Raw genomic sequence first — 15793 nt, 5'->3', positions numbered from 1 at the left:
AGTTTTTAGAAGATGACGTCCAAAACTGGCGGTCTGGGATGAAAGCAGGACTGTTGCCTGCCACCTCATACCCCACTTTCATTTCTACACCACACGCGTCGAAAGATCCTCGTGCCGGGAGCAGCCTGCACTCCCGTCCAGGAGGGGCCGTCGTGAGCTTGCGGCAGCCCCAGCTCACTCGGCCCAGAGGACGGCTTGTTGCTACTCTGAGAACTGGGAGTCTAGTCAAGAAAAAGCCCTTAACGTGGTAGTTTTGTTACCGAACCAAACTCGGGTCTGCTTGCTGGGGCAGTAGAGCTGCTGAACCAGGTCGTGGTGGAGGAAAGTGCAGTATCTGCAGGTGCCAAGCCAGGAGGCCAGACAGCTAGTGCTTAGAAGACCCAAGCTCCTCAAAGGCTTTCAGGGACAGGTTTCTAAAGACGGGCTGAGGCGTGTGATCCGCCTGTGGGCACTTCCGATTGGTTGGTGGTGAGGTCATCGCGAGTCCGCATCATCAGCCTTCTGGTTCCAACCGGTCTGGGGTCTCCGAGCTGGTGGGCAGCATGCAGTTACCTTCTTCCACCTGGTGGCGGTTTCAGTATCTGCAGAAGAGCTCAAGGGACCTGACTCAGAATATCATCTGTAGCCCGTGAGGAGGAACTAAAGGTCCTTGACTTTGCTTAATGGCTAAACTGTTATTATTTTGCCTTGCTGTACTGTTTCCCTTTCTTTCTGCATTTTCTCATTTCTCTGATTAAATGACTAGAGTTTTTCTACATCAGCTGACAGCTCTAAAGCACACTGAAGTTAAAAGGCCTTAAAGGGTAGGCAGATCTTAGAGTTGGTTGGCATCATGTAAAAGAATAGGGTGAGGGCTTCCCTGGTGGCGCAGTGGTTGAGAGTCCGCCCGCCGATGCAGGGGACGCGGGTTCGTGCCCCGGTCCGGGAGGATCCCACGTGCCGCGGAGCGGCTGGGCCCGTGAGCCGTGGCCGCTGAGCCTGCGCGTCCGGAGCCTGTGCTCCGCAACGGGAGAGGAGGCCACGGCGGTGAGAGGCCCGCCTAGCACACAAAAAAAATAAAATAAAATTTTTAAAAAATAAAGAATAGGGTGAGAGTAGGAACGAAGCTGGGTTGATCTCTCCCCACCTAAAATCTTTTCATTCTGAACTCTCTAAAGCAGGGACTTACTAAGCAAAGTGTATTTGGGGACCTGATTTAGCCAACAAGTCCTGGGTTTATGACTTGCCTTGCTACAACCTGTAAAACCCAGAGCTTTTCTAAACAAGCTTATCAGATGCTGAGTTGCTGTCAGGCTTCTGGGGCAGCTGAATCAGTCCCCAGATCAAGCGTATCCGCCCGCATGCTATACTTGCTACACTTGTAAGTTTCCTTTCCAATACTATTAGTTTTAGGGTTCTCCAGAAAGTTGCCCCAGAATGTGCGGTATCTGTTTTAAAGTCTGAGATAAAGTCCTTGTGCAGGGAAAGGCCATGGTCAGCGCTTGGACACTCACTGACCTTCTTCCAGAATGGTATTGATTTAGCCTCTCCAGTCTTCAGGTGGGGTTGATGATATGTATTATCTGCATGTCCACACTTACAACTTTGGATGCTTATCTAATTGTATGACCATGTAGTACACGTTTCCCACAAATATCTCTAATGTGTGTGTGCAGAAATATACATGGTGACCTATTCCACATTTCTCATAGATATCTCCAATCCAATCATCTCAGTTCTCTTCTATGGGAATTATAAATTTTTCTGTGATAGTTATTTTGTTAACCATCAAATTACCCTATGAAAAACGGATTACTTGTTTGGTATAATTCATGATTTCTGAGGCCTAGATTTTTCTCAGTCTTATATTTTGGAAGTAAGTTCTGAGTCTAGTACTACTCCTAAATGAGTGAAATTTTTTGAAAACATAATTCAAAATAGTTCTTAAAGTCATCGAAAACCATTAATCTGGATCTAGAGATTTCACTCATTCAAAGTTAAGCCCATCTTGGGCTTTAATTCTTTTTGATGATCATTGCTCCAATTTTCAGTTTAAAGATTATCCCACTTCATGGACAAGGCAGAAGCAAAGATAGAGCTTAGGAGTTTTAATTTTTCTCTATTCCATCCAGCTCTATTATACCAGCTTCCCTGCGTTTTAAGTTGATGTGTATCCATTTGTATCACTACAAATATAACTGAGTTATTCCCTCTTTTGCTTTCCTTTAGCGTTTTCCTTGAGTTTTGTTCAACCATTGTATCAAAAATAAGTTTACAGACTTAAAAGTCTCATAAAATATAACAATGATATTACTGTAGTAGTGTTTTGGTATAATATTATAGCATAATAGTATCATTAAGATTGATTCTTTGTATCAGTCACCAGATACTCTTTATTGGAAGCCATTTTAGCCAAAAACAAAAAATGTTTATTCTTAATTTCCCCATCTCCCAAATAGGAATTCTCAAAAAAGCAAGACAGGAGCTTTACCTACGTATAAACTTAGATGTTACCCCTTCCTTGAAACACTTTTGAGTTTCCTGCCAATCCCAGCATAACTCGTTCCTCCTCTGTGCATATGTAGGACTTTAGAGATATCTCTATAACTTTTATTATTTCATAATTATTATTTATTTGTATTTGTTTCTCCCAAATTGAGAACTAAGAGTAGAGATCCCGTTACAGTGTAGCACTCAAGAGCAGGAACTCCAAGGACAGGCATCCAGGGTTTGAATCTGACCTTTGTTAGCTGTGTGACTTGGAGTAAATTACTTCCTCCCCTGGGCCTCGATTTCTCCATCTGTGAAGTGAGCTCTCACCCCTCGTGCCTTATGATGAATAAGGCTTAGAACGCGGTCTGGCACATTTCAAGCCCTCAGTAAATGCTAGCAATTGCCTCACTCATCTTTACTTCCTGCCTGTTCCTAGCGTCGTTGAAGTAGGACAAATGATCGATAAAGATTTAATGAATTTGCCCAGAGGTAGGAAGGTATTCTCTTTCTGGCAAAAAGATCTATGGGAGACTCTGACAAAAGAAACATATTTCCTCCTTTTTTCCATTCTTAATCAGCATGATGAGTTTCACCTTGTTTATATCCTCATATATTTAGTTTCACTTCTTTCCTTAACACATAGTGTTTTCTTGCTTAGATCTGTTTGTTTGGGGGAAATAAATATACCGCTCAGTTGCCTTATTCTAGTAGTGAGCCCACTGCCCAAGGTTCCATGCCTGCCGCCCAGAATTTGGGGCATCATTCATTGATGGGCCTTTCGGTGCCTGATCTGTTCCGTCCTGTCCGCAGTCTCTGGTTTTAGCTTTTCCCTGGATTATTTTTTCATGGACTCGTAATTTTAGTTGGAAACTCTTTCTCAACATTTTTGTGAGATGTGCTTCTACCTTGTTTCTTTGCTGTGTCATAAGCTATGTCCTAAAAACAAAATTCTCTTCTTTAACATTATCTTTGACCTGCTGGTCATCTTCCAAGCCTCTCTTTGTCTCCCAAGGTCCAAAATTTCAAAGGGAATTAAGAGGGAGAACACTGGGCTTCCCTGGTGGCGCAGTGGTTGTGAGTCCGCCTGCCGATGCGGGGGACGCGGGTTCGTGCCCTGGTCCGGGAGGATCCCACGTGCCGCGGAGCGGCTGGGCCCGTGAGCCGTGGCTGCTGAGCCCGCGCGTCCGGAGCCTGTGCTCCACTACGGGAGAGGCCGCGACAGTGAGAGGCCTGCGTACCGAAAAAAAAAGAGGGAAAACACTAATTATCACCCACCCCTCCACACCACGTACAAGAACTTAACATCACTGGAACATTATGAGATGCTTCTGCTATTTGTAACCACAGGTATCAGTGGATGAAGACTTGGCATGGGGGGGGACGTTTATTTGGTGATCGCATGTTGCATAAGCACTGCAGAGGAAGGAGAGACTGTAGGATTGCATCCTGGTGTCATTGACTGTCACGACTGTATATGGCGGCCTCTCTAACCATTACCTTTCATTGTTATTTTTCCCCTGCCAACTGGGAAAATGTATACAAGTGGACATAGGAATTAAAGACATTGTCTATGCCAGTATCGCAGTGTATCTCCACCCAACCTCATTCCAGAAGCCATTTGTAGTGAGAGTGTGCTACTAAGGTATAGCGCCAGCATCTTAAGATAAGTTGGGTTGTTTTTTTTTGCGGTGCGCCGGCCTCTCACTGTTGTGGCCTCTCCCGTTGCGGAGCACAGGCTCCGGACGCGCAGGCTCAGCGGCCACGGCTCACGGGCCCAGCCGCTCCGCGGCACGTGGGATCCTCCCGGACCGGGGCGCGAACCCGCGTCCCCTGCATCGGCAGGCGGACTCTCAATTGCCGCACCACCGGGGAAGCCCGAGATAAGCTGGTTTTGACACCACCTTATGTTGATGAAAAACAGGAAATCAGTACCAACCCGTGATCTACATTCAATATTCATTGGGTTCAGTTTCACATTAACATAATAGTCTTAGTAATTTTTATTCTGGAATTGCAAATGTAATAGAAAATCTTTAAAAGTTTACTGTTTCTCATCGTTATCATAAGATTTTGCAGTTTATCTCTCTAGGGAGAAAGTTACTAAATAAACAGTGTATGACTAGTAATATTCTGAGTGCTGATGAAATTAGTATCCATCACTGCAACTTTAATCATTTCTGTTGGCAGAAGTACAGATACTGGCTGTGTCACTCATTCTCTCTAAGCTTCTGTTCACTCACATGTAAAATAGGGGTAATAATTGTAAATTACTTCATAGAATTCTTGTGGGTTAAAGTATGTAAAAACATTATTAGAGCACCTGGCACCCCGTAAGCATTCAAAACATGTTAGCTAATTAACCTTCGATATGACCACGTACTCCAAGTTAGGGACGATTCTCTCTTTTTCTTTTTTAAATCTTCAAGTAAGCCGGTCATAAAACCTGCCCTTCGCCTTTTTGGATTAATGACTATTTCCAGGAACAATATCTTTTAGAAGTTGCTCTGTGAAGTTATCTGTGTCAGACCCAGAGAGCAGAGAAACTGGACAACTTCATATTATTCTGTGCTCTAGGCTTTGTTCATAAGCCAAAGCCACATAATGTCTAAAACTTGACCATTTCTGCCATAAGACCTAAAATGTAACAATACACATTGAGTAGTTAGCTCTTAATCAGATACGTCAGATAGTCTCTTATAGAATACATAGCCGTGTCCTTCCGTCGCAGTATGAAAAGGGTGTGTTTAGTATCAGTGTCCGTCGTGCTATATTTCTGGTTAAGAATCTCAACCATCCAAACTGCAAATAACTTCATTTAATAGAGACATTCTTGTTATGACTGCCAAACTGTCTACAGTGCACTAGGACGCAGCTGCAGAAAGTTAGCTGATGTCTACGAAGTACATGTAATCCGTCTCATCAAGTTGATGGAGGACTTGACCTTTAGCCAAGGGCATTAATGAGCGGCATAATTGACTCAGACTCAGCTGCAGACCATGTTTCTTTTCACAGCATCGCAGTACTTGCCCGCTTGGCTTCAAGGATAAATATTTGCTAAGTGTGTGAATAAATGAATGAGTGAACGAAACCAACAAACAGAAAGATGAATTGCGCGTTAGTGGTTCCAAGACACCTAACCAAGGTGAAAGTCTCTCTAATATAGTTAGGTGCGTAAAGGAAAGAGGGCATGGCATGGTGGGTCTTTCCATTTAAGGACGGTTCTTTTTTTTTTTTTTTAATTTATTTTACTGAAGTATAGTTGATTCACAACATTGTGTTAATTTCTGCTGGACAGCAAAGTGATTCAGTTATACGCATATATACGTTCTTTTTCATATTCTTTTCCATGATGGTTTGTCCCAGGATACTGAATATAGTTGCCTGTGCTGTACAGTAGGACCTTGGCCTCTGCTGACCCCAAGCTCCCACTCCATCCATCCCCCACCCCCTCCCCCTTGGCAACCACAAGTCCGTTCTCTGTGTAAGGACTGTTCTTTATTCTGAGCAGACTCCTTCCAAATCGTTGGTATTAAAAGGTCCTTCCTTTCATACAGTGATGGCGATCATTTGTGATTTCTCTGAGGGGTGGGGGAATATGTTTATCCTGCCTTCAGTAGTTAAAAATTAAAATGTGTAGGTCACTGTTGGACCCCGAGATTCTGGTCTGAAATTGACCTTGTCCATGAAATCAGAAGTTGCAGACGTGGCCTGATTTTAAAGGTGGTTTCCATCGTTCCCTTTCAGGTCCTTCAGTTGAGACCCAAGACGGGCGTCCGGGGGCTGCATAAGTCGCTCACGGACGTGGCCCTGGAGCATCACGAGGAGTGTGACTGCGTGTGCAGGGGGAACCCCGGGGGATAACGCATCGCGGTGGCTCAGGCCTGCCCCTGCGACAGAACTCGTGCCTTATCTCCATCCACAATCCCGGCTGGCTGTTGGTTCCAGGGCCCTTTCATCTTCAGGATTTATGGCGTGTTCTGAGAGAGGAGACACCACGCAGAATTAGGGGTTGTGCAACGGCCCTTTGAAGGAGAGGCCCCACGACAGGAGAAAAGTCCTTGCCGGGGAAAGGATGAACCTTGTAGATTCCTAGTTAGTGGCAAAGTCCCCACGTGCGCCCTTGGCTGCGTCTGTGTCTCTTGTCTGGATGTGGCCTAGGTTCATGTCAGCACAGGAAACACTGCCCCTAAGCCCCTGGTTCTGTTGCCTTGCTTAACTCTAAAGCCCCCTGCTCTGGGCCTACAATCACAGAAATCTGGGATTCTTTCTCATATTCACATGCATAAGCCAGAGTGTTCTGAGTTCTACCAACGTGGGTTTTGAAAAAGGACTGTGTTGCCATGAATTAAACTTGTGTCACGCTGATAGGAAAGACTGGATTTTCCCTATTTCTTACTCAGATTTCTACCATTTGGAAGAACAGACCTCCATCCACGGTTTGGAACAGACAAACCTGAGAAGAGTGGCCTTATCTTCACTTTATACGTTGGTTTATTTGTGTTATTGTGTACATTTTAATAGTCTCCTTTTGACATTATAACTGTTTGCTTTTCTAATCTTGTTAAATATATCTATTTTTACCAAAGGTATTTAATATTCTTTTTTATGACAACCTAGATCAACTATTTTTAGCTTGGTAAATTTTTCTAAACAGAATGGTTATAGCCAGAGGGACAAAGATGATATAAAATATTGTTGCTCTGACAAAAATACATGTATTTCCTTCTTGTATGGTGCTAGAGCTTAGATCAGTCTGCATTTTTAAATATTGACATGGGAAATGGATAGAATTTTATAAGTTGCAAAGACTCTTGGAAACTAAATAAATATGTCATCTTCCACTCCTCATAATCGGAGACGCCAGCGAGAAGCAGCATATTCCCGTAGGCATCCAGATCCAGGAATTACTAACCCCTAACCCTTATTTTGGGAAATGTGAGCCTAGCTCAGTAGAACATAAAGCACCTTGAAAAGAGAGACTTGACAGCCTCCTGACAGAGCATGCTTGGCTGTCCTGTAGGACCACATCCTATTTATTGTGATGTTCTGGTTAGATTGTCTTTAAACTCTGTTCCATACACTTGTATAAATACATGAATATTTTTATGTACAGAAGTATATCCTTTAACCGATTCACTTATTATACTCTTTGGCAATTAAAAAGAAAATCAGTCAGATCCTTTGCTTGTAAAATGCTTAATAGTGGTGACTATTTGAATTAAAAATGTGTTGAATCACCAAATAAAAGAATGCAGCGGTTTCGGGGAGAAACTGAGTGTGTGTTTGCAAGATTTGTCTCTTAAATGCCAAGACAATAGAAGCGACAGACTTTGGTGTTACCATGATTACCATGATTTTTATTATGCAAAAGCTGGTATCAATTCAAAAGACAGGCAGAAAAGTGACTATTTCTGGTGAGACTTTCCCGCCCCTGGACTCCAGTGCTTTCGAGCAGTAGTTTTCTTTTTCCCAGTCATCTTGATAGTAATTGCTGGGAAATTAAATTGCAGATGGCTTGGAGTTGCGTGTGGTTAATGAAATGCTTGATGATAGCTTATATGGTAGTATGAAACTGACAGTGGGCGGGGATCCTGTAACTTTCCACTCTTGTCTTCATTTCCAACGGCTGATACTAGAGGAGCTGAGCCCAGGTCCATGTGGCACGTGGATCCACACAGTTTACACGGCACTCCTCCAGGTGGCGGCCTCAGTTTCAGAGGTAGATCTCTCTACAGGCTGGTATCTTCAACACCTGATCCCTGCCTTTGAACTTGCCCAGGAGCCATCTAGGTCCCAGACTCTTCTTCCAAGGCAATACCCTTTCCGGCACTTTCCCACCTGGCAGTCCTACCCTGCGCCCAACCATGTGGAAGACAAATAAAAAGTGCCCTGTCTTATTGACTTATTTCCATAGTTTTGTTGCAGCCCCCTGGAGGCTGATTAGATACAGCCCAACTGCTCCCCTGGAAGGTCTACACTGCCTCTCCCTCTGGGCAGTTGACAACTCTCATTAGCATAGTCAAGAGGCTCTGAAATCTAAGAGCAGTGATCGGTGGAACCGTGTTCTATCCAGCATTTCCAATTGTTGGTTTTTAATTTATTTTATTGAAGTATAGTTGATTTACAGTTGTGTGTTGGTTTCTGCTGTACTGCAGAGTGATTCAGTTATACATACGTGTATCAATACATTCTTTTTCGTATTCTTTTCCATTATGGTTTATCCCAGGATATTGAACATAGTTCCCTGTGCTGTACAGTAGGACCTTATTGTTTATCCATCTTATATATAATAGTTTGCATCTGCTAACCCCAGACTCCTGATCCAGCCCTCCCCTCCACCCCTCCCCCTTGGCAACCGCAAGTCTGTTCTCTATGTCTGTGAGTCTTTCTGTTTCGTGTGCTAGCACTCTCTATGGACCAATGGTTCTGCACTCATCTATTTCAATAATTTTCTCCTATGTGTATTAAAATGTTCATTATACACTTTTGCACTCTGCTTCTGCATTTGAACAGCCACCTACACCAAATCCAGTTTCTTTAGTAACTCCTAAGGCATTATAGTAATTTTTATTCAGTTTAAATCTATATAAAATTTTAGGAAGAAATTTAGTATTTTGGTAGGAAATATAGCTTTTAACATTAATAACTTCATTATTTTAAAAGATTATAAATGCAATTCCAGCTAGCATTTTTTTTAACAAATAGGAAAGCTGATCCTAAAATGCATATGAAAATGCAAGGGACCCAAAATAGCTAAGAAATCTTGAAAAAGAACTACAAATTTAGAGAACTCACACTTCCCAACTTTGAAACTTACTACAAAGCTGTAGAAATAGTGTGGTAAGTCTAATAAATTCAGACATGAAGAAAATTGAGAGTCCAGAAGTAAACCCTTACATTTACAGTCAGTTGATTTTGGCCAGGCTGCCAAGACAATACAATGGTGAAAGGGTATTCTTTTTTCAACAAATGGTGCTAGGGCCACTGGGTATCCACGTGCAAAAGAATAAATTTGGACCCTTACCTCACAGCATATACAGAAATTAACTCAAAATGTATCCAAGACCTAAATGTAAGAGTTGAAATATGACACTCTTAAGAAAGACACATAGAAAATTCTGAGGGCCTTAGATTAGGTGATCATGTCTCAGATATGATGCCAAAAGCACACGTGACAAAAAAATAAATGGGCATTATTAAAAAGACTTTTGTGCTTCAAAGGACATCATAAAGAATACGAAAAGAAAAATCACATAATGTGAAAAAATGTTTGCAATTTATATATCTGATTAGGGTCTTATATTTAAGATGTATAAAGAACTCTCACAGCTCAACAATAAAAAGATAATTCAATAGAAAAATGAGCAAAGGGCTTGAATACACATTTCTCAAAAAAATATATATATACACACAAATGGCCAAGAAGCACATAGAAAGATAGCTAACTTTATTTGTCATTAGAGAAATGCAAATTAAAATCGTGAGATAGGCTTCCCTGGTGGCGCAGTGGTTGGGAGTCCGCCTGCCGATTCAGGGGACACGGGTTCGTGCCCCGGTCCGGGAAGATCCCACATGCTGCTGAGCGGCTGGGCCCGTGAGCCATGGCCGCCGGGCCTGGGCGTCCGGAGCCTGTGCTCCGCAATGGGAGAGGCCACAACAGTGAGAGGCCCGCAAAAAACAAACAAACAAAAAATCGTGAGATAACCACTTTACACCCCCTGGAAAGGTGAGACTCAAAAAGACAGACAGTAATAGGTTTTGGTGAGGACGTGGAGAAATTAGAGCTTTATACATTGCTGGTCAAATTGTAAAATGGTGTGGCCACTTTGGAAAACAGTGACGCAATTCTTCAAAACCTTAAACCCAAACCTAATATATGACTCAGTAACTCCACTCCTGGGTATATACTCAAGGAAATTGAAAGTCTTGCACGTGACAGTTCATAACATCTTTCATAACAGTCAAAAAATAGAAACCACCCAAATATCCATCAACTAATAAATGGATAAGCAAAATGTTATATATCCATACAATGGAATATTATTAGGCAATAAAAAGCAAAGAAGTACTGATACAGGCTACAGCTTGGATGAACCCTGAAAGCATTATGCTAGGGAGAAGAAGCCATTCACAAAAGGCCATAGAATGTATAATTCCATCTATATGCAATGTTCAGGACTGACAGATCTATACGAAAGAAAGTGGACTAGTGTTTTGCCAGTGGCTAGTGGAAGGGGGTAAAAGGGCAGTTACTATTGGTGAGTACAGGTTTTCTCTTTGGAGTGATGAAAATATTCTGAAATTTGATAGTGGTGATAGTTATTTGAATATACTAAAACCCACTGAGTTATACACTTCAAAAGGGTGAAATTTTTATGTTCAAATTATATCTCAATGAAGTTATTTTTAAAATTACAAGTGCAGTATTTTTTTAAATTATATACTGCAGCATTTAAGAAATAAAGCCCCCCTTCAAAAAAAAAGAAAAAAAAACCCACAAGGAATAAAGTAAAAAAAAAAAAAATCTAAAATTCTATCACCCTAGCCCACACCATTTCTATCTATGCCTGTCAGTGTATATATAGATAAGTGAATGGGTAGTATGAGGGGATTACTGGACTCAGTTGTGTCACCAGTAGTAGCGGCTGATGTCTATACCTTTGCCATGGCTGTGTGTTCTCATTTGAACTTGGCCTTTGCCATGTCTTGCTCTAATCTACAGGAGGAAAGTACCTGTGACAGGTACCATGTGCTGGCGCAGACGGCTTGCTGTCTTTGCTGCCATAACCAGGAGAAGAGTGTGCTCCAGAGAGCACCCTGGACCAGAACTCCTGCTGCTTTTCTGAACCCAGTCCCTGCCATGGGGTCAAGTCCTGCCATGGGGTCAAGTCCAGGCAACCCACATGCACTTGGGTGAGAAACGAACAATTCTTGCTGTCAGCTGCTGGGGTCTTGAGGGTGTTTGTTACACAGTGTTATTTGGTGACAGTGACTAATAGGTATTTCATTTAAAAGGAGGTCATATCTTGCTTGCTGTTTTTTAGTGAAACTTTCCTGTATATCTTCACTTGAAACTTACAGACAGAAAGTTGAAATGGGACAGAAAAATATGTACTTTGGAAAATATTTCATCAACCCAAGATATAATCTGCTTAAACGATCCCACTAAAGTGAAAAAATGTTCTTGAAAACGTTAAAAACAGAATCACTTGCAAAGCACTTGTTTCTGGTTCAGTCAGCATCTATCATTTTGCTCTTAAGAAGAGGAAATAAGCTCTCGGACAATGTGGTCCACCTCTTCAGTAACCATTCTCACTGAAGTTTATTATTTATGTTATGTTCTAATAAACATTTAACTAATACAAAACATTGAAACATTTAATAATAATGTTTAATGTTTATATTTTTAATAAGCTCTTTTATAACTTAAAGCATCTTGGGAAATTTTCTTCTGTTCTTTAGGTTATTTTTCTTGCCAAACTTTCTCTCTCACTCTCCATCCATCCTTCCTTCCTTCCTTCCTTCCTTCCTCTTTCTTTATAAAACATTAGGTTATTTATATAATCTCCATGCCTTTAATTCTTTTCTGATTATTTACATATGTATAGTTTACGTCCAGAATACTGTTTACCCTATGTGGGAAGGGTAAATTCTTGACTCCTTTTTTACTTTTCTACAACTTGTTTGCCAACCAGAACTACAGTTTGAGGATTAGATATTATATTCTATTTAATTTTCTGTTTCTTGTGGAGGAAGGAGATAGAGATCATTTGGAGAAATGTGCAGATCTTTTTTTTAAGTAAGTATAGTTGATTTACAAAGTGTTAATTTCTGCTGTACAGCAAAGTGATTCAGTTATACACAGATATACATTCTTTTCCATATTCTTTTCCATGATGGTTTATCACAGAATGTTGAATATTGTTCCCTGTGCTATACAGTAGGACATTGTGTTTATCCATCCTATATATAACAGTGTGCATATGCTAATCCCAAACTCCCAGTCCACCCCTCCCCTACTCCCTTCCCCCTTGGTGACCACAAATCTGTTCTCTATATTTGTGAGTCTTGTTTTCGTTTCATAGATACATTGATTTGTATCATATTTTCAATTCCACATATAAGTGACATCATATGTTATTTTTATTTCTCTTTCTGACTTACTTCACTTAGTATGGTAACCTTTAGGTCCATCCATGTTGCTGCAAATGGCATTATTTCATTCTTTTTGATGGGAATGTAAATAAACAATCCCTTTTAAAATCACATCAAAATATAAAATAAAATACTTAGGAGTAAAGCTCAACAAGGAGGTGAAAGATGTATATGCTGAGAACTACATAACATTTAAAAAGGAAATTAAAGACGATTCAAAGAAATGGAAATATTTCCCATGCTCTTCGACCGGAAGAATTAACGTTGTTATAATGGCCATACTACCCAAAGCAATCTACAGATTTAATGCAATCCCTATCAAATTACCCATGACATTTCTCACAGAACTATAATAAATAATCCCAAAATTTATATGGAACCATAAAAGATCCAGAATTACCAAAGCAATCCTGAGGAAAAAGAACAAAGCAGGAGGAATAAGCTTCCCAGACTTCAGACAATACTACAAAGCTACAGTAATCAAAACAGTGTGGTATTGATGAAAGAATTCTGCTCAGCCCCCTCGTAAAATATCTCGTGCTGGGATTCACTCTGGGAAAAGCATCCACTCTTCATGGAGTGGGGAAAGGAGAGAGGAAGGTTTCAGATCATATTCAAGACTTGTGCAAAGACCTTGAGTCTCTCCTTTTGCCCAAGGGCATCAGCCCCCACTCTCAGGTTTCCATGTTTCATCTGCCTCCCCAGAAACCATTGCTCCTTGCCCTTCTACTCACAACAGAGAAAATATAATGCTACCTCCTCTAACTGCTTCTCTTTAAAGTTAGCCATATTTGTGAGGATGTTTAGAATTTTACCTCATTACTGTATCTGGAAAGAGAGGTTGGAATGGAGATTATCCTAAGCCGCACCATAAACTCCTCTTTCACTCTTAAATTCTCATTCATGTAGCAGGAATATGTCCCTTTCTTGTATGCTACTAGCAACTGAACTTTTTGTTGGAATTTTGTTTCTGAGATTAAGCTCCCCTTGACTGTTATTATCCTGGTGTTAGAAACTGTTTTATTTATTTATTTTAGGGGCCTTTTCCTGGCACATTGCATTCTTTTTTTTTTTCTATTTAAACATCTTTATTGGAGTATAACTGTTTTACAGTAGTGTGTTAGTTTTTCCTTTACAACAAAGTGAATCAGTTATACATATACATATGTTCCCATATCTCTTCCCTCTTCCATCACCCTCTCTCCAACTCTCCCTATCCCACCCCTCTAGGTGGTCACAAAGCACAGAGGTGATCTCCCTGTGCTATGTGGCAGCTTCCCACTAGCTATCTAATTTACATTTGATAGTGTATATATGTCCCTGCCACTCTCTCACTTCGTCACAGCTTACCCTTCCCCCTCCCCATATCCTCAAGTCCATGCTCTAGTAAGTCTGTGTTTTATTCCCGTCCTACCACTAATCTCTTCATGACATTTTTTTTTTCCTTAGAGTCCATATATATGTGTTAGCATACGGTATTTGTTTTTCTCCTTCTGACTTACTTCACTCTGTATGACAGACTCCAGGTCCATCCACCTCATTATAAATAACTCAGTTTCATTTCTTTTTATGGCTGAGTAATATTACATTGTATATATGTGCCACATCTTCTTTATCCATTCATCTGTTGATGGACACTTAGGTTGCTTCCATGTCCTGGCTATTGTAAACAGAGCTGCAATGAACATTTTGGTACATAAGTCTTTTAGAATTATGGTTTTCTCAGGGTATATGCCCAGTAGTGGGATTGCTGGGTCATATGGTAGTTCTATTTGTAGTTTTTTAAGGAACCTCCATACTGTTCTCCATAGTGGCTGTATCAATTTACATTCCCACCATCAGTGCAAGAGGTTTCCCTTTTCTCCACACCCTCTCCAGCATTTATTGTTTCTAGAGTTTTTGATGATGGTCAATCTGACCAGTGTGAGATGATATCTCATTGTAGTTTTGATTTGCATTTCTCTAATGATTAATGATGTAGAGCATTCTTTCATGTGTTTGTTGGCAATCTGTATATCTTCTTTGGAGAAATGTCTATTTAGTTCTTCTGCCCATTTTTGGATTGGGTTGTTTGTTTTTTTGTTATTGAGCTGCATGAGTTGCTTATAAATTTTGGAGATTAATCTTTTGTCAGTTGCTTCATTTGCAAATATTTTCTCCCATTCTGAGGGTTGTCTTTTGGTCTTGTTTATGGTATCCTTTGCTGTGCAAAAGCTTTTAAACTTCATTAGGTCCCATTTGTTTATTTTTGTTTTTATTTCCATTTCTCTAGGAGATGGTTCAAAAAGGATCTTGCTGTGATTTATGTCATAGAGTGTTCTGCCTATGTCTTCCTCTAAGAGTTTGATAGAGTCTGGCCTTACATTTAGGTCTTTAACCCATTTTGAGTTTATTTTTGTGTGTGGTGTTAGGGAGTGTTCTAATTTCATACTTCTACAGGTAGCTGTCCAGTTTTCCGAGCACCACTTATTGAAGAGGCTGTCTTTTCTCCACTGTATATCCTTCCCTCCTTTATCAAAGATAAGGTGACCATATGTGTGTGCGTTTATCTCTGGGCTTTCTATTCTGTTCCATTGATCTATATTTCTGTTTTTGTGCCAGTACCATACTGTCTTGATGACTGTAGCCTTGTAGTAGAGTCTGAAGTCAGGGAGCCTAATTCCTCCAGCTCCATTTTTCGTTCTCAAGATTGCTTTGGCTATTCGGGGGCTTTTGTGTTTCCATACAAATTGTGAAATTTTTTGTTCTAGTTCTGTAAAAAATGCCAGTGGTAATTTGATAGGGATAGCATTGAATCTGTACATTGTTTTGGGTAGTAGAGTCATTTTCACAATGTTGATTCTTCCAATCCAAGAACATGGTATATTTCTCCACCTATTTGTACCATCTTTAATTTCTTTCATCAGTGTCTTATAGTTTTCTGCATACAAGTCTTTTGTCTCCTTAGGTAGGTTTATTCCTAGATATTTTATTTTTTTTTTTTTTGCAATGGTAAATGGGAGTGTTTTCTTAATTTCACTCTCAGATTTTTCATCATTAGTGTATAAGAATGCCAGAGATTTCTGTGCATTAATTTTGTATCCTGCAACTTTACCAAATTCATTGATTATCTCTAGTAGTTTTCTGGTAGCATCCTTAGGATTCACTATGTATAGTATCATGTCAT

At 40.6% G+C, this 15793-nt stretch overlaps 1 protein-coding gene across 12 annotated transcripts in view; it reads left to right on the top strand.

The window, feature by feature from the left end:
- Window positions 1-15793, top strand: part of PDGFC (platelet derived growth factor C) — a 374883-nt gene that overhangs the window by 211034 nt on the left and 148056 nt on the right. For 5 of the 12 annotated variants that reach the window (XM_067035419.1, XM_067035418.1, XM_067035426.1 and 2 more), the window contains one exon: window positions 11195-11385. The exons of 5 other annotated variants lie outside the window; for them this stretch is intronic. In XM_067035419.1, coding sequence (XP_066891520.1) covers window positions 11195-11385 — 191 coding nt within the window. Of the gene's footprint in view, window positions 1-6216; window positions 7748-11194; window positions 11386-15793 lie in introns of those variants that run through there. 2 more of the 12 variants (XM_059065842.2, XM_059065841.2) reach the window with 1 other exon arrangement.

Source organism: Kogia breviceps, chromosome 6 (assembly GCF_026419965.1).
Source record: "Kogia breviceps isolate mKogBre1 chromosome 6, mKogBre1 haplotype 1, whole genome shotgun sequence".
Taxonomy (NCBI): domain Eukaryota; kingdom Metazoa; phylum Chordata; class Mammalia; order Artiodactyla; family Physeteridae; genus Kogia; species Kogia breviceps.
Note: the sequence above shows the minus strand (reverse complement) of the source record. Positions and strands in the feature narration are given on the sequence as shown.